Raw genomic sequence first — 19,512 nt, 5'->3', positions numbered from 1 at the left:
TTTTTATTTTTAAAGTTTACTTGTGCTGCCTTTGTCTGTCGGTATTTTTTAGTACTTAAGATAAACCCCCTATTTTGTGCTCTTACTGTTCTTCCTATTGCAGTTTCTTGCTTCCATAAAGGATAAATTCTTTTGTATTTTTGCCAGAGACACCAATACCGATTGCAATTAAACAAAAAGCTAAACCAGCTCTAAGTTACCTTTAATACATTAAAAAAGTAAATTTCTCTCTGGAAAGCAAATTACCTCATTGCTGTTGTAGCAGGAAGGATTGTCATGATTTTCACTCCTGATGAGTTTTACTTTTTCCTGAACCTTGGCTGTGAGCCAGAAATTTCTTTTATTCATTGCTCATGTTACTGCTTCCTATACAAGTAATATTAATATTGCATTTCAGCAAGTTTCCAGTAGGAATTAGAATCCTTTTCATTTATTATATATATTGCATTGTTCAATCTAGGTATAGGTATATGTCACTCTACAGCATTTGTAATAATAAAAACAGACTTGTCTAATTAGATCAAAAAGTTGAAACTTGAATGAAGTCTATTTTTGCATATTCAAAACACTGAAAAGAATATGTCTAATGCAGAGTTTCTTGTACTTTCTGGAAGGTCTGAATGGGTGTAAAATAGACCAGTAAGATTTTATCAAAGGATTTAAAATATTATGAGAGAAGCAACAATGAAAATCTTTTCACTTCAGTTTGAAAGCTCTAAGGAAGTATTCAGTGAAGTGAATATAAAACCTCTGAGACACAGAGGAAATGGAAGCAGTGTGCAGTTGCTTGTGCTGCCACACCTTACACAGGGGAGCTGGAGGAAGCTGTTTGTACTCTGAATAATCTGATTTTCATTGTATGAAAGAAGCTGGTTACATGAGCTGGGCTTTGCAGATGCTGAATCAAAGGCTCAGCTTGGTGGTGTTTATCTTGCAGCCACAAGTCAAAAATCCCAGCCACGTGTCAGAGTCCCACTGGGAGGGGAATGGTACAGCTCGAGTGCAGAGAGGTGTGGGATTTGTTTGCCTGGGGATCTAGAAATAAACTCGGTTGCATCGTGGCAGTTTTCACATTTGTCTGTAGAACAAACTTCTTACATGATGGTAAAAGTGGCCTTGAGTGGTGCTGGTTCTGAAAATGGAAAGAAAGCAGATCTTAGGGCAGAGGGGAGAGCAGACATAGCACTTCTTACAGCACGTTAACTTTGTTGATGAGTTTGCGGCTATTTTCCTGTTGTGTTGCAAAGTTACATTTCCAAAGATTGTGCTCCAAATTATGACTAAATTTAATGTAACCCGTTGATTTTTCTCACTGCAATACCGGTAATTCCTAAATAATGACTTTATTTGATGAGGATTTTTTCCTAATTTTTTTTTTTCAATTCCAAAAGGCTCAAAGCATTTTAAGACCTACAATACAGTAAGTACAGAACCAGTGTTATGAGCCAAAATTCAGAGAAGTAAATTCAAGCGTGCAATATTCCCAAGTATTCCCAAGAATGAGTTTATTGGAAAGATACTCCTCAGTGTTTTCTAGACACCTTTAAAGTCTGTAAATACTTAACATTTGAACAGAGCAACTGTACCATATTATCTTATGAACATAGAAAGGGGGCTAGTAAGGACTGTATAGATAATCTTCATTCTAGGAGTTGGCATGTTTTAAATGTTTGTTTTGTGATTCTGTTTTGTTGCCATGTGGGTGTACAGCAGTTTAACCTAGGGGATTTATCTCATTTTGCTGTAGATTATTGGTTGCCAAGTCAGAAGAGAACCAGTGGACTCCACTGAACGATACACTCGCTGGATCAATAACCTCACCCAGGAACAACTTCTTACACAGGTATCTTTGTTTCAGCTCTGCCTGAAATTACAGCAGGAAAATAGAGTAGGAGGCTTATTTGGATGGATTTTTTTCAGTCATAAGCAATGCTTGATAGTTCATTAATGTTATTAGATTTTCATGTTTAAACGTAGTTTGTTCAAGAGAAGCCAAGGTTATGGTGCACGTGATCATTACAGAGCAATGATCTCACAGTGAGTGAGAATGAAGCTTTCAGGTTTGGAGAGAGCCCTACATGTCTCACTGCTGCCTGTGTTAACTACATGTGCTTTCATGTTCTAAAATTATGGCTTTCTTTTCCAAAAAGTGGATTTGAATACAAAAGGGGAGGAAAAAAAAATCAATCTTGAGAAAGAATCTTCTCCTGCTCAAGGTACTGACCACTCCTCTATCTGTTTAAGTTTTGCTTAGGATCATTTTAAGACAGCAGTACTTCAGGCATTAAACATCAGGCTCATTACACATTGTTTGTAAGTGAGATGCATCTTGTGCAACTGAAGATGACAGTTTTGGCATAAGGAACGGTTGTTTCATTAGGCAGGAGGCCAATGCTGAACTAAAATAGAGGCTGAAAGAGACCTTGGCAAAAACAAGTTAAGCTGTGGAAGAAATCAATCCAGCTTGTGGAGGAATGTTGTACAGAATATAAGAAATCTAATGGATGGTTTGCAGAAAACATCCCAGCAGGCCTTAAGATCCAAGTATTTGGGCTTGGGTTTGGGGATGCTCTGTTAGAAAGACATTTGGTTTTGATTTCCCTGGATTTAAGTGGTTGAAAAGATTAACATATCCTTGTTTATCCTTGTTCATTAGAATCTGTGTTGTGTTCCCCTAACTCCAAAAAAACACCAACAGGCCCTGCTATGGTCATTGTAACACAAGGAGTAATCTACAGACCTTGTTTTAAAATCACCAGTGGTATTACAGCTCCCTGTAATTCACCAAGGGAAAGGAATTACAGAAAAAGTTACCCAAGGAATATTTGGATTTGCCAGTGAGCGTGGCATTAGAAAAAAATGCAGATTTAAACCAGCACATTTATCTGATGACAGCATCTGGATCGCTGTGCTGGTGAAGAGAAAGAAAAGCTTGAGGATGTAAAAGCTTGTCCTACACAATCTGAAGTGTTTCATCTAAATGGTCACTGGATCTTTGATGAATTAAATGGAAAATTAAAACAAATATCCTGATTCTGAGATTAATAATAATAATAATAATAAAAACTCCTTTTAAATAATATGGGCATCAATGTGTTCTGTAAGAGATTATTTAATATTGTCTTTCCAGCAGTAGGATGCAAATATGGTGACCTGGGAAGTCCCTTGCAGTCTTACATGCTGCAAATACCTCTTAAAACCTTAACAAATGCATTATTTTTGCATATAATTTAAAGGTAGATTAGCAGAACTTGTGGTACTTACCCATGAGTTTAACAAGATGAGCTTTATAGATTCACTATTTCTGTGTTCCTCATTATTTTTTAATGTGCTACCTGTTCTCCACAAACTTGAATGCAGAAACAGAAGTTCCTCAAAGACAGTAGATTTCTGAGAACTCTGTGAATGTCTGAACTTTTGGAGGAATGTAGCTGCACCAGCTACAATTCATATGTTGTTAAGCACCACAGAATCCCATTGGAGGGAGATTTTAGGTGCCCAATTATCAGACAAGCTTCAGCTGTGACCTGAGCCTGGGGCTGCTTGGCTTTTCCAGCTTTGGAGCTGAAGGAGCTGCTTTATTTCTGTAAGTAGGAGGCACTTCTGCTTTTGTAATCTTCTGATTCGAAATTCAGGTAGGGGGATAAATATTTTGCTTTTTCTTACTTAAAATAATATGGGGCAGAGGAGGAATTGGGAGTAAAAGCCATCTCAGCTGTTCTCTAATAATTAGGATATGAATTAATTATCTAAGGTCCCACTCATCTACCCTGATATAGCCTATGCTTTATTTGTGTGTGTGTGGTTTTTTAAACCCTTTTCAGTACATAAACCCCAAAAAACTATCATGATGGACCTGTGCTAATCGATTTGTAGAATCTCTGAGAGGAGCAGTTCTTCAGAGAATTCAGGAAAATGTGCTTTAATTAAAGCACGTTGTCTGCAGCAGATTCCTGTAGTGAAAGCTTTTTTCAGCTGTCTCTGTGCTCAGTGCCCAGCTCTTTCCAGTCACTTCTGCTGCATTTCCACACCATGCACATGCAGATTATTTGTGCTGGAAACTGGGAAACCAATTCCAAAAGGAAAAAGAGCCAATTGTCAAGCTCATGTCATCCCCTATCATAACATTTATGTTATTGATCAAATAATGTGCTGTGGCACTGGATTGCTCCGCTGAGCAGCGCCCAAAGCCAGGTATGGGAGCTGTGGTTGGAGGGAGATGTTTTGGGAGATGCCTTCAGACACCTCTGTGCTTGATTCTGGCTTTAAACTGATCGAGTCAATACCAGATTTTTGGATCAAATGTCCTCATGCTGAGAAGATCTTTCAGTACAAAATGCTGCCAGCATTTTAACTTTTCCCTTAGCCCTGGCCTCTTGATGCTTACTCATCCATTAAATGTTTCTCTAAACAATTATACTGTAACATTCCAAAGATACTTTATGGTATGCGTGAAATTTCAGAATATATACCCCAGAGAGTGTGGTGGGAGTGAGAGAGTACAAAGAGAGCGTGATAATGAAAAAACCTGCATTTTAAAAGATCAAGATTTGCTTCTTCAGTGTTATCTCCTGCATAAAGGACAGGTGATCAAACCACACTTTTATGGGTATACTGAAACAACCCTTAAATACATGTGTTCTGAAGACTTGCTCTTTCTGGCCAAGAGCAAAAACAAACAAATAAAAAAGGATAATTGTAACTGTTCAGTAAGTGCAGATCACAGTGACAGGTACAGGAAGAGAATGAGCAAACAAATTAACAGAACTGGCTGTTTTGATGTTGAAGTTAGTGGAAAAAAATGGAGATTAAAACTAATCCGACGGGATATCCGAGTCCAAGTTGTGCTTGTAAATGTGACTGAGGTTTGATCGTGCAGCCCTTCTTTTACACTGGAAATGTTTACTGGGCTGTGTAAGTGAAAAGTTCTCAATGGTTTTAAGGCTGGATTAATTGCACAAATATTTATGCAAGTCATTTTTAAGGGCTGTTGCTGACTGTAAGTAAAAGAGCTGAGTTCATGTCCCCACATCTGTTAAATCACTGCTTTAGGTTAGTTTAGTCTCTCAGCCTGTGAAGTATTCTGTTCAGCCTGAAGCACAATCCCATCTGACCTACCATTTTTTCCTCCTCATACACAAGAGACATTTCCACTCTTGATGTGTCTGTGCACTTAGGAAGCAGGCAGCAGACTTAGAGTTTGCTCTTGTGAGGAGACTCCTGCCAAAAGGAAGGGCGTGTGGATGATAAGGCTGGATTGTCCTCGTGTAGATAAATAACTGTCTGAAAAAGCCACAGTGATTCTGCACAACTGCGTCTGTATGACTTCCTGATACATGCCGGACTTTGCAGGTTATCTTGGAGCTCCTTGGTGTTGGATAAAATCTGGAAATGGTCGCAGGTGGTTTGTAGTTCTTGGCAATAATCTCTGCCAACAACCCGACAGAAGAGCAGTAATTAACATTTCATAGCCCACACCTCTCTGTGCTCTAATAGGTGCCTGTTACATTTCAGTGACAGCTTTCAAAGCTGTGCTTCTCTGCTTTCTAAGTCTTCCTATATTAGAGTTTATCACTATTTGATAAAGATTCATGCTACAAATCAGCATTTACTACAGATGCTCAATGTGGAAATAGTTCTAGCATTGTGGTGGAGTCAGAGCTTATTTTAAGGGCAAGGAGGACCTGATAGCATGGCTGGACCTTTTCCATAAATTCAGTGCACTCAGTATTCCATTATCATCGTGTGGCTCAGTGGGGAGCTTCTCAGTGGTCAAAAGCTGGTTGGAGTAGATTGCAAGTTGGATGAATTTTCCAGGTGGGCCACGGATTGAATATCTCTGGCTTACAGCAGCTGTTTTGTCTACCTGCAGACAGAAAATTCCACTTTATTAGTGCTTGGGTTGGCTGTCCATGTGTCACAACTGTAATAATAATCAAGGCAGCAGTCTGACAGTGGATGTATGCAATGCCTGTTGTCTGGTTATGTTAGTAAAGGCAAAAACTGGCCAGAGGGAAAGGCTTTCTTACTTAAGAATGAATAAAACATGAAAAGGCTGATTGAAATCCCCTCCACCCTCCCCCTCCCTCCTTCCCTCCCCCATCTTAGCCACTATTAATGGCTCGCTTGTGTTTGTTGTCTTTCAATAAAAAGATGCTCAACGCTTCCTTGGGATTTTTTTGATCACTGTTTCCTCTTCCTTGACCCATATTATCTAAAAATGTGGCATTAATAGTGAACTCCTGATGTTTTTCTGCCAGGGGAAACAGCCAAAGTCACTGGTTATTACAGCAGATTCCAGCAGTTTGTATGGGATTGAGCCTGTACCATATAAAAAAACCCCAACTGGCTGCTTCCTTTTGTGGTCGGTTGATCCTTGTTCTCCTCTGGAGGAGAATGAACCAAAGTTTCACAAGCTTGACAGTGTTTATATTTACATGTGAAAATACATGTCAAAGGGTTCATGGAATTCTAGGAAGTTTAATGAGAAGTGGCTTAGCCACATCTGTGAACTCAAAGCACAATTAGAACTTCCCAGTGAGGCTTTATGAAAAGGCAGCTCAGGGTCACATATTTTGAACTTAGAAACAGGTTTGCTGGAATTCAGAAATGTATACAGCTTGTGCTCTGTGTGTGTGCAGTTTTGCATGAGTTTAAAGGTGTCCCATAGGGGAAGGAGTGTTAAATAGTTTGTGTTTTTCCACTTCATATCTTGCTTGATAATTTGCATGATTGAACAAGGCTGGAATGTGGCTCATAATACATGGTTATGTTAAAATGGAATAGAAATATTGTAATATAGTATAAAAGGGACTTGTGATTACAATAAGTTTGACTTTATTCCAAAAATGTTCTTGATGAATGCAGCATTACAGCATGACGGATCCTTGTATGGCAGGAAAAGCCTGATATGACTTTGATGGGCGCAGAAATGAAACTGGGAGAAAACAGCTATTTCTCTGTGAGCTATCATTTGTTCCAGCTGATGATATTTTCTTGTATTTTTAGTAATTAATGAAACCAATAAGGAATGCAACAGATTTGCATCCTAAATGCCGTTTTTACAGGCATTTGATCTAGGAGGTGGACAGGTAATGCCAAGTGTAAAGGAAAACTGTCCAGGGCTGAATTTTCAGAAACGCATAATTGGCTTTCCAAGGGTTTTTTGCCATTTTTTCCTACTCAATACACTTGAAAACTACTTTGAAAAATAGGGCAAGATGTTAAAATAAATTGAAGACCTATTTGTTAATTTAGAGCTGCAGTTAAGGACATGAATGGAACTGGCTAATAACTTCCAGTTTCTGAGTGCTCCACTTAATTCTTGTTTCATCTGCCGTATTTATCCTGTTGATGTGCTTGTGCTGACTTCCAAATAAACAGCCCTTAAGCCTCACTTTGAGCTTCAATATCATTGCCTTTTATAGTTTAGGGAACTATACTTTTGCCTCCTTTTGAGGGACAAAATCCAGTCTTTATTTTAAAGTAATAGATAAGATATTGAAGTCGCCCTGACTTCTTTTTTTTCCTTTCAAAACAAAAGGCCCACTGCAAACAGACGTTTCCAACTCAGTGATGTTTATTTTCAGTTGGTTGTCCATATGTGAGAGCACAGAGCCGATTCACCCTTCGCTTCTGTAATTTGCTTTCTTTGAATTTGAACATCAAAGTGCTGATTCCAAAAAAAAGAAGGGAAATATTTTTGCTGTGGCTTCTACTGTAATAAAAATCATGGATTTCAAACGTATTTTATCTGCCATGCAGTTCCCTCTTGTAGCCTTATATATAGGAAAAATAATTTCTTTGTCTCTTGCCACTGTGCACTGAACAGTTTTTCACTGTTTTAAAAATTGTATATGAGCATGAGTTAAGCACATTCTATCCAATCTGTCACACTCAAGATTTTGTTCCTTAATACTTTTCTCTACTGACTTCACCCTGCCATGTTTAAAATTTGTCTCCACGGTAGTTGTTGCTTTTCTGATTTTTTTTTAACTACTCAAGGAAGCTGAGTTTTAAAATATTTACATCCACCATATCCTCTCTCAAGTATTAACAATATATGTTATACTGTTATGTTTGAATTTATATTTTTCCTTTCTGTGTTGTAAAAAAGCCAGATTCATTGTCCAATCTGACAGCTTTGACGTATAAGAATCCAGATTTAATGAGTAATTCAGTTTTTAATGTATCTTTTTTCCTTAGTACGACAAACTGGGACATGGGATTTTTCTTCTGTTTTTACAGTCTTGGCCAAACAGACCGTGATTAGAAATTCTTGAGCTGAAATTGCGCAAATAAATCACAGTGAGCTTTTCAGAGCATTAGCTTGGATCAGTGTAGCTGTGAACAGTGTGTCATTTTTCATAAAGAATGGAGATTTGTCTGTGCACTTAGGGCAATTTCATCATCTGAAGGTGAGTAGCAGGTCCAGTTCCACTGATGCCTTAATGAACCTGGAAATGAAACAACACACTTTGGAGACAATATCGGTACAGGAGGTAGAATTTAGGCTGGTCTTTATTGGAGGCCTCCAAGGGGCAGATATGGAAAATGCCCACCCCTGCACGGGGTGGATACAGCTTGATAAGTTTAGCGAATTAGAATAACTGACAGAAATCCCCAATTAGAGCCATAAGTGGTGAGATAATTCTTCCTTGGTTCAGCCCTTTTCTGAATCCTCCCTCCTTTAGATAGGAGCTAAACTCTGTTGATGAAAATGTGTCTCCAAGGGCTGGTTTCAGTCTTGGCTCCCAGAGAGCCAAGATAGGAAGGGGGCTTTGGACCCCCAGTTTGGAGCCTCTGGAATGTATTTTGTCTTTCTGCCTGTCAGGGTAGGGAAAAGTATTGGGGCTAGCCACAAATAGGCTACAGAGCTACAAACATATATGCAAAGAATATAGAGAAGATAGAAAAGCAAATGCTGCTGGTAAGTAGAGCAGGAGGACTTGGGAGTTGCTGCAGACTACTTCTTTGATTCCTTCAGAGCTATGAAAAAGAAAAAGCAGATGTTACTAGAGTTCTTTTTATTAGACTAATTTGGTGCCATTCATTTATGGTGTTGAGTTTACTGGAGTGGATCTGAATCATGCCTGTCAACATATAAAAGATAGGTGTTCAGAAAATTTGTATATTAAAAGGAATTATTATTTTCAGGTGTATAATTCCAGAGAATGCCAAGAGGTCTATATTTATTTTGGATAACTCTTTGCATACCTATACTGTAATAATGTCAGAATGAAATAAATATAATCATGAACGTATGACTCTCAGGGTTATGATTATTTTATGGATTAGAAAAGACAAATTGCAGAAAGTGCTTGCTATCTAGTGAATGGTTCAAACTGTACTTTAAAGAATGTTTTAATCTTTATAACTTTGGAGGATTTATCTAGCCACAAAAGACAAAATAAGTGTGCTGTTAATAATACAGCCTGTTAATCTTGCTCTTTTTTTCTTTTTTTTTTTCCCTTTTATTTTTTTGGTTGGTTTTGGGGCATTTTTGATTTTTTTACATCAGACTGCACATTATACAACTGCTTCTGCCTCTGGTTTGATTTTTGTCTTATCTAGTGTACGTGTTTTTAACCCCTTTGCCATGTTGTTTTAAAAGCTAGTAAAACAGGCTGCAAGTTTGTGCTTAATATCATCCAAGAGTTTCTGACAATTGAAATTTATTTTGAGCATGCATTCCAGACTTATTTTTCTGAAACCCATTGGCTTGACACTGTAATTTTGGGGACTTTTTGTATGGGCAGGTCTTACACTCTGTACTCTGATACTCTGTGTTTTCTTTAGTGTGTTTTGTTATGTTTCGTTTTTGCCCTGTTCTTCCACTGCAACTTTTGGAATTGGTTGTTCTGGCTGTGTCAGCACTTGACAGCTTTCACTTTCTCTCTTCATTGTTGGTTTCATCTCCTCCCCCATATAATGTTGTCTTTCCCTGATGCTTCACAAAGGAGCCACAAGTTCACCACATCCTTAATTGCCCATTCATTTTGCAAGGAGCAGATTGCTTTTAATTTCAGTCGTTTTTAATGAAGAAATTGAAATGTAATCACCCATTAAAAAGTAGCAGAGGAGTAGTCAGCTTAATATTTAGGAGAAAACAGTTCTGTGTCCATGAAATCCTCTCTCACAGTCGAGCCTCAGAGGAAGGAGGTGAATTGGTCACCAGGTTAGCAATTGCTTTTAAAAGGATTTTAATGTTTCTGAGAGAAACCAGACTGTCCAAGGGCTCACATACTTTTACACACTCCACTTGGAGAACTGCCAGGCCAGCAAGGTGATGCTGAGCCCAAGCTAGCAAGAAGCAAATGAACTGTCACAGCATTTAAAGCAGGGAAACTGCAGGGAAATCTCAGCTCTGTTATCACAGAAGCCAGAAGGAGAGATAAAGAAGTCATTTCTGTGGTCCTGGATGTGGTGTAGACACTAAAAGAAGCATGTTTAGTTTATGTTCTCGATGTTCTGTTCCTTCTGTGCATTTCCTGGGTATTTCAGCTGAAGGAGAAAAGTTTTTTTTTTTCCTAGTGTTGTCCTGTATGTAGTCAACCTCTGCTTTGTGCAGGAGTCAGTTGAGAAAACCTTATCACATTGTGTTCCAGCCCCGGAAAAGTGTCTGGGAATTACATTGGCAAGGACTGACTGCCCTTGTGATTTCTTCTTTAATTATTTCTCCTTCCATTCTTCTGCTTCTCCTGCTCATGAAGAGTCCCATTGCTAATGAGGGCTGCAGACAGGCTGATGTGCATCTCCCCTTTTCCTTTCTTCTCTGACTTTTCAGCCAGGCCTAGTGACCGTCTAAAATTGTAGCGTGGCCATGTCCCCAGATTTTTAGCCATACCTTTCATACTGGCACTCTTCTACTAGAAATAAAGAAATAAGTCTGTGATTGTGAAACGAAAATAAGTTAATTCAAATGTTTGACAGTCTTAGAACCCCTGATGGCTCACTTGAAAGAGCAGGAAAGTGGAGGTTTCCAGTGGCAGCGCTGCTAAGCTGTCCTGAAATGTGTTTTCTCTCTGAACTGAAGCTCAGGTCATGCTGAATGTGTCTATTGGTACATCTGCATCCCCACTTTCTTAGGGCTGAGATGTTTGAGTTGAGATTTGTTGTGCTTGGCGTGAATCAAGCAGTCAGAGGGATCACAGCTACCTCTCATGGAGGTTGCTCCCTCCACCAGTGGGCAGGTGCTCCATTACTCTTCAATATTTGAAAACGATGTGTTATCTCAACTGCCAACATTTATTTGGCCACCTGACTTTAAAAAGGAATAACCAGCACCATCAGCTTTTTCTACCTCCCCTGAGTTCTGTTGTAATGGCATCTCTCAGTAGAATGCATGTCTTAACCTAGAAGCCGAATTTCAGCGTCAGATTTCGCCTTCAAAAAGAAAAAGAAGAAAAACACAAACCCGACAGCCTTTGGAGTCAGTAGGAGAGATTTTTTTTGTGTGTCATGAAATTATTCATAGCTGTGCAGAGCAGATGTTGACAATTAGGAGAGAACAGAGGCTGGTCTGTGGTCTCTGTTTCACGTGGGTAGATGAAGGCTCGAGGCAGCGGCGATTTCCTGTCAGCGCGAGAGCAGGTCCTGGGGGCTGCAGCCCAGTCAAAGTGTACAAAGTCACTTTTGTGTGGCCTTGGTTCTGTCCCTGGCCTGAAAGAATAATGGTGCTAGGAGGCTCAGTGTTCTGGTCTGGGAGATCTGTGTCCATTGATGCAAAATTAGGGGCTGAAAACTTTTTATGGATTTTGTGTTTCTTCGCTAGATGTTTGCCTCCTCTTTTTGGAAAGCTCGGAACAGCTGACCCTTTCATTTACTGCAGTAATTGCCACTGTGTCATGTCACATTTTAATTCTTTTAGCTTGAACCATATTTGAAGCACGGTCCCTCCCAAATTTGCATGTATTTTTTATATAGTAACTTAAATGGGAGTAATGTCCTGCAAATTAAAAATGATGACATGTTATCCTTTTGCCTTCAGAGCTGTTTTCTGGAAAATTCTGATGGTTGCAGGAGACCTGGGGCACCTCTGCTGTTGACAGCACTGCTTGGCATACTCGTGTAAATAGGGATTTCCCAGTAGTTGAAGGAATTTTTACTGTAGTTTTTTACTGTAGCTCATTTTGTCTCTTAACTGAATGGGCTTGTTGAGGTAAAGATGGTGTCAATGCCACCAACAATGAATTCCCATTTTCCTCTGCTGGTAGAGCTGTATAAATAGTCATATATTAGTGATGGAAAATTAGAAATATTTTTGTCTTCAAAGAAGTGTTCCTGATCTTCAAGTTTAGCCGGTGCAGGCAGTGGTGGAGAAATCGTCCCTGCTCCTTTGGGAGGCCATGGTCAGAGGAGAATGAACAAAACCAGCTTAGTGGAAGGAGAGGAAACTTTGTGGACCTGGTTGCTATTCAGGATCAGGAAGATGGTTTGTAGAATTTGAAACAAACAAACAAAAAAAATCTGGTGTTCTGCCACATATTAAATTCACTCTTTCATGGCTTTTATAACCAAGCTGTAGCCATGGAATGTGAGCACGTTAATGTCAAGTTGCAGTGATTGAGTCTGTCATCCTGCTGCTCTGTACAATGGAGGATGCTATTGAACACAAATGGAGCATTGATAAAATGACAAAAGCAAAGCATAAAAATATTTCTTAAATGGCTGAAGCAGTATCTGTAGTAAATACATGTTTTGTTATTCAGGAACAAGAAATTATTTTCTGTCTGACAGGATGGCATGCATTTCACTGCTGCCTGAGAACTGGGTCCCTGTGATAATAATCTGTGACTCAAAGCTTGGGTTGTTGGGCTTTTTTTTTTTCATCAAGTAGGTAACGTGAATAATTTTAGAATAAAGAGGAAGGAAGAAATTACATGCCTCAGTAGCAAGCATGTGTTCTCTGATACTTTAGTTTCAAGTTCTGTATTGAGGAGAGGTGAAGTCTAAAATCTCCTTTTATAGCAGGATACCAGGTGCAAGCAGCGAGACATAGAACTCAATTCAACTTTCTCTTCAGTGAAAATCATAACACAGCTTCAGCCTTGATGATGAACTGCCACTGCTGTGGCAGGGCTTGTGCTAATTTGGTAGGAATAATACATAAGCAATGCTCATAGATATAAGTTTTTAGTCTGAAAAATGCCAATGCATCCATTGGAAGTCCTGGTGAAGGAGAACTCTTGGAGCAGCCCCAGCCAGGGCACTGACACCCTGAGCCCTCTAAAGGCAGGACAATTAAGGATTGGTAATTAACAATTGCTGTAAAAACATAAAGCTACCTGTGTCAGAGCACATACTCAGAATGGGTCATGCCAAGGTATTTACCTGCAAATTACCTGAAAACTGTCCATTGTCTCATTCTGATCATGTATCAATAGCCAAATATTTGCTGACCAAGTCAAAATCTTTCCAAAATTCCGAGCTGAAGAGTTGTTTTGCAGGAAGGCAGCCTGATGTTCCCCCCCCCCCATGACACTGGACTTACTGTTGCTGTCTGTAGAACTTGGGATGGATAGCCTGAGGTGGAATCTTTTCTCAGTTCTGACCTCTTACCGGAGAGCTCCATAAACACAACTAATAAATTTTACAAGGAAATAAACTTCTTTCTAAAACCAAGATGTGAAGCTACTGCTTCACAGATTCTGAAAGCTGTTTGAATTTCCATTTGGGATCTGATATATTTGGCTAATTTTTTGCCTGGCAACTTTGGTGATTGTAGAATGTAGAAATGTCACCGTCATCAGCAAACCAAAAATTTTAGTGTCTGTTTTTAATGATCATAGAAATAACAGGGTTTGGCTTTTTTAACTTCTGTCAAACCCTTTTTTAAAGCAAAAAAATTGTTATTTGGGCTCAATCATGTGTGAGCAACTGGCAAAGAGAAGTATTTTTTCTGCTTTTTACAAAAACCGGAGCCTTATTCAGGCACAGTTTTCATAATTACCTTCTAAAATGTATTTTAATTCTGCCTGTCTGAATTTGAGGTGCTTTGCCAAGGAATTGTCTTACCATGCCCTGTTGGGCAGATGTGTGTTTGCACTGCCATTAAGTGCTGTTAAATATTTGCAGTTTTTTCAGGGCTTCTCACTGTCAGGAATTTACTAATAAGGAGGGCCCTGGATTTTATATATGTCCCCATACAGGCTGTGTATGCAAATCTTGTGCCATTTATAGTGGTTTACAAACCAGCCGGCTTAACTTCGGGCATCTTTTGACCACAGCTTTACATTTCTTGCTATTAATGAATTTTTAAACATTGCATTTAGGAAAAGTCCTGCTTTTTAATGTTTTTGGGCAGTGTTACAAGGGCTGGCACTGATTCATTTCAAATACACTCCTGGTAGATGTGCTTGTATTAGCATGAAAATTCAGTGCATTTTTTTGTTTTTGAAGAGAAAATAGGCAAATGTTACTTTCATAACTTCTATTTGTAATTTGTCTTGACAACTACTTGTGCTCTGCTGTTTTTCTTTCCTCCTTTACTGGGTTTCAAGCCCGTGAGTTTGATCTTTTAAGTGGATATGTGTAGGTTTTTATGGAAATTTGTATGTACACAGCTGCTAGAAAGTAAGAGAGCATGTGAAAAATGACTGATTACCAAATAAGCCTCCCAAACTGAAGTCTGGAAAAAATAGGACTTTCCAAGCAGGCTAGAGGTTTATTGGAAAGGAAGAAAGCAAGCCAATTTGAGTACTTTGCACAGCTGTTTTAACAGAGTCATTTCATCCCTGTGATTCTATAGAATAATTTGATGCCAAAAGTAACACATAAATTTTTTTTTAATTTGTTTTCAATGCGGTCAAATTTGTTTTCAGGTGGTCAAAAACTTCTGCGTTTTGGAACAAAATAACCAGAAGTTTAGCTCATCTTGCACTTGTAAAAGCTGCAGCTCAGTAACAACAGCATTTTCTGAATCATGCAATAAATATAAGACTTTCCTGATGGTAAGTAGGAGTAGCAGACCCATCTTGTCCTTTCTAAACGCCAGGTTGGTGTTTGAAATTTTTTTCGCTAGCAATGAGCACAATAAAAATCTTGCTTTAGATTGAAGGGTGATGCTCTTAGATTCTTTCACAAATTAAATATCTGTACTAAGTGGAAAATGTCATTTCTTGGGTGTAGATAAGCAGGTTCTGCTTTCATATTTCCTGTAGGTGCCTAGTTCTTGATTTCCACCATCAGAAATGTGTAAGGAACATTTAAGAACATACAGGCTCCGGTGGAGGGGATGAGAGTCCTCCCATCCGTGTGCTGGGAGAGATCCGATGACAAAGAGAACACATTCTGGAGGTAGGAGTGCCGCAGATGCCAAACAGCTGTGAATCATCTGTGTGCTCTGTTATGGAAGAGATGAGAACCTTTAAGCCTGAACTGAAGAAAGATTTATTTGTTTGTTTGTTTGTCTTAGCACAAAACTGACTGGTTTAACCCTTTCTCTCCGCTGCTAATTGCAGTTATCTGCTGACCCTTCGATTAATAAAGAATCCTTCTGGCTGCCTGTCCCTCTTTAAGCCCTTCAAATTATATCTCATTAGAAGTCAGTAAAAACAAAGTGTCGGTTTAGAAGTCAGATCCTGTTTTGTCCTTGTTGATGTCCCTTGACATTAAGTGCCCATAAGTAGCTGACCTTCACGCCCAGCAACACAAACAGCCCCAGTAATACCCACTTGTGCCTGTCCAGTGCCGTGGGCCTTTTGGTGCTGTGACACCCAGGGGAGTCCTGCTGCTCTTCAGTCCCACCATTTTTGTGTTTTGCTGGCCTCTGCTGCTGCCTCTTTACCATTCCCAGTCCACTTGCTCCATGGTTTTTCCTCCTTTGGCAGATGATTTTTTTTTTGTATCCCCTGCGTTCATCCACTTCTCTCCATCAGCCACACTCCCCGCTGGAATTCTCTGTTCCATCACTAAAGGCGTATTTTGGAATACAGTTAGACACCAGAATGCCTCTTTTTCCTTGGCCTTTGATTGTCTTCCATCAGAAATGAATAGTTTTAAACCTAAATACTTCACCAAGCGTGAATGGCTTTCCCTCTCTCTTCCTGACAGCTTCTTTATGCAGTTGCAAGGTCCAGCAGTCTTTTTGGTGAACTCAGCATGTAATTTCTGAGCCCTGATGCACAAGTGCTCTCCACACACACACACACAGCATTCCTGGGTGCTTGCTGTGAACCTTTGGAGCATATCCCGATTTAGTGGAATGGTTTGCTCTGTCCAACAGAGAGTGAGGCTGCCAGAGGCCTGGAATGGGATAAGAAATGTGGTGCATGTGGGTTGGTTTTCAGATTCAAAAGGGTTGGGAAGCTTACTGGAGTTATGAAAGTCATCCTGAGAGATATGGAGGGAAGAGTCTGAAACAAGAGGAGTTCAAGAAAGGTGATTGATATGCCCAAAGCTAAGGGGAGAAGGCAAAATGAACAGTTTAATGTTAAATTAAACCAGTTAAAATTAACTGCTTTGTCTACCTTGGAAATGGAAATTGCCAAATGTTTTCTAGTCTCTTGAGAGTTCACTTTTCATGGCTTATTCATGAACTTGGTGAGCCATTAAAAAAGCAATATTAGCACTCAGGTATTGTTTGTAATGGTACAACAGCACGGATGAAAAATGCAGCTTAAGGTTGGAAATGACAAACTGTGTAACTGTTTCTGGATTATTCTCCTGCTCTTGCTTATCAAGCCTGACACTCAAACTGCTGTTGTGTCCCTTGGGAGCCGAGGCATGAAAACTGAATGAGGGTGTTTGGGAAGGGAGCTCCTCACAAGTGTGGATCAAAGGGACTGGCTCTGAAAGCCTCACTGACTCTGGGGCATTTTGTCTCCAAAGGCAGCTTGGAATTCTGTGTATGCAGTGTTGTTCTTACAAAAGTATTATTGACACTAAACAAAGGAATTATTTTTTCAAATTTTTAAAAAAATATGAATCAAAGTTTTCTGAGTTTCAGTGGTATTTTTCATGAATGCAAATGTGTCAAAATAAGATTATTCAGTGCTTTGCCTACATTTTCAGCTTCTCTTAAGGTCCAAATTAATGTTGTCTTTGTCCTTATTGCAGAATCAGTCTGACTAATATCAAGAACTGGAGGGTTTTTTGTATTTTAAGGCATGCATTTTAGCAGCTAGTACGTGTACACAGGGCATGTAAGATTAATATTAAAGCCAGTAGATTCAGGGTTTATCTGACTTTTTTTCTGCTGGCAAGACAGTTGTAGCAATATTAACAAGTGTTTTGTATGCTAGAGACTTTAGGAAGTGCTGTCTCACTGGATGCTGATTTATTCTTAATTTAAACAGACTGTGCTGTAAGGTAAGGACTTGGACTTGCTGATCCTCGTGTGTCTCTTCCAACTCAGGATATTCTCTGATTCATTTAAAGAGAGATGGACTCAATTTGTTTGCATTCCCTTGATCCACTGCAGGATTGGGTCTCAAGCAGTTCCTTTTGTGCATCAGAATCAAAGGAAATGCATAATGCTACTCAGATGCAACAATTGTAAACAGTTGTTTGAGAGAATTTTAGAGAAGCCGTGCTACGCTTCAAGGTGGTCATTACATGACAGCAGCTGGAAGTGCTTATTTCCCTGATGTTGTATTATGAAATAATCAAAGCATCACATTTTGAGTTATTTAATGAGATGAAGTATTAAAACCCTACAAAAAACGTATCGGTGTTGTCGAAGTAGATGGAGAAAAACCGAGTCCTTGAGGTTGTGCTGCAAAGAGCTGTGTGCTTCTTAAATAGGAGTCCAACAAATTCAGCGTGGCACAGGGAACATTAAAAAGTACTTTTTCTTACTAAAAAAGCAGAGTAGCCCCATCACCTACTGCTGTGGCAGAATGCCCCTCTGGTGTTCCTTTCCACCTGCTGTGGAAACACACCAGCTTGTGCTTTGGACAAAAAGTCCTGTTCCACTTTGCTCGGTTGGATACCACGCTTGACAGAGGTTTGAGAGGGTTTTTCATCAAGGCACATACTAAAGGCAATCCTTTTTGCTTACAGCTTAGAGTCCTCGTTTCATGTAAGTCAGGAAATCTGTTTTTTCACCGTCTCTGGGCACTCTGATCTTCCTTCCAGCCTTCTCAGCACAGACCTCATCACGTGCCGTGAGAGGTTACCATTGCACTTGTCTGAGGAAGAAAAAAAGATAAAGAAAAATATTATTCTGATTCTTGTAAAGCCAAGATACATTCTGTTGATTACTTGGGGTCTTTGGAGAACCTTACACAGTTCAGGGTATTTCTGGGTCAGTGGTTTTTCTGTTTTGATGGTGGAAAGTGTATAGACATATGCTCCAGCGCTTTTATATTGTGTTTGCTTCTGTTTCCTCACAGGCTTTTGAGAAAAAAGCTGAGGGATGTTTGGAGAGGAGGCTGAAACTTTTCTGTGGAGTTGACATAGTTAGGCACACTAATAAGGCCTGATGATAGACAACTCCCTGAAAAGGGAATGAAAATGATGTTTGTAGAATCCCACAATGTGTATTTCCAGAGTGAGAGGCAGAGTGCAAGAAGATGAGGTAACTGCAGGCAGGTGGGCTTCTCTTTTTGTCACTGGGCTTTTCGGTCATATCTGGTATCTTTGAGCAGTAGTAGCAAAATGAAAGGAGATTTATGTATTTCTCTGTCTTCATGGTGGGGAATTATGGATGAATTCTAGCTTGTTCTAGAGTTCTAACTTGTTCTCTTGTGTGTTGTGTCTGCTTTTTGAAGACTGGGTTAAAATGTGCCATTTCTAGGTGTTTTATTGAAGCAGATATTTTGGTGAGAGCAGTTACAGTATCCTGAGGAGCGTGTAATGTTCCCCCTCTGTTCTTTCCCCCTGCAATGCCCTGCATATTCTTTACTCTGTTCTTAGCTTTTGGTTTTATTTTACTTTAATTTTTGTGTATGGCATAAAGAGGAGGGAGTAACATGTGATCAGTTTGTCAGCAAGTTTAACAGTGAATAAATATTCACCCTGTGTCTCTGTACCCTTGTTCTTTGGCTTTCTCATGCAGATCCCTGCATGGCAGTGTCACAGAAGTGTTAGCAAGCCTCAGCTACATTCCACTGGGGGGTTGATTTATGTTTCACATCGTGGCCAAAGTAAAGAATGAACTGAAACCAGAATCCAGTGCCATCTACACTTTGGATGTGGTTTTTGGATTGTAGATCTGAGTTGCCAAAAAAACCCACCCCAACAAACCGACTAAAAAAGAAATCTTGCAATAAATTAAAACCCACACTCCTAATTCACTCACTATTGTGTGATTATACAGGAGCTGGCTGGACGCTTACAGTGTGAAAAGCCAAAAAAAGCCAAAAAGAACTTTTCCTTGTGAGATCTTTCCAAATGTTTCCCTCAGCTGCTGCTGTAACAATAAATAAACACAGGACAATAAAAAACAAGGATAAAATGATGGAGCTTAAATCCCTCAATTATAAAGTTTATATAAATAGTTAAGACTATTCAGGAGAGAAGGATTGTGAAAAAATCCTCTATTTTTTTAGTAAAGGTGCTTCATTTTAT

General features: G+C 39.4%; 1 protein-coding gene across 7 annotated transcripts in view; it reads left to right on the top strand.

The window, feature by feature from the left end:
- B3GNTL1 (UDP-GlcNAc:betaGal beta-1,3-N-acetylglucosaminyltransferase like 1) overlaps nt 1–19,512 on the top strand; it is a 95,378-nt gene that overhangs the window by 25,119 nt on the left and 50,747 nt on the right. For 6 of the 7 annotated variants that reach the window (XM_066200876.1, XM_066200881.1, XM_066200880.1 and 3 more), the window contains one exon: nt 1,748–1,843. In XM_066200876.1, the coding sequence (XP_066056973.1) occupies nt 1,748–1,843 (96 nt within the window). Of the gene's footprint in view, nt 1–1,747; nt 1,844–3,499; nt 3,587–19,512 lie in introns of those variants that run through there. The other variant, XM_066200882.1, reaches the window with a different exon arrangement.

The sequence above is a fragment of the Chamaea fasciata genome, unplaced genomic scaffold (assembly GCF_029207755.1).
Source record: "Chamaea fasciata isolate MVZ Bird 193981 ecotype frontalis unplaced genomic scaffold, bChaFas1.0.hap1 SCAF_19, whole genome shotgun sequence".
In the NCBI taxonomy this organism is placed as follows: Eukaryota; Metazoa; Chordata; class Aves; order Passeriformes; family Sylviidae; genus Chamaea; species Chamaea fasciata.
The sequence above is the reverse complement of the archived record's forward strand: the minus strand, read 5'-3'. Positions and strand labels throughout refer to the sequence as shown.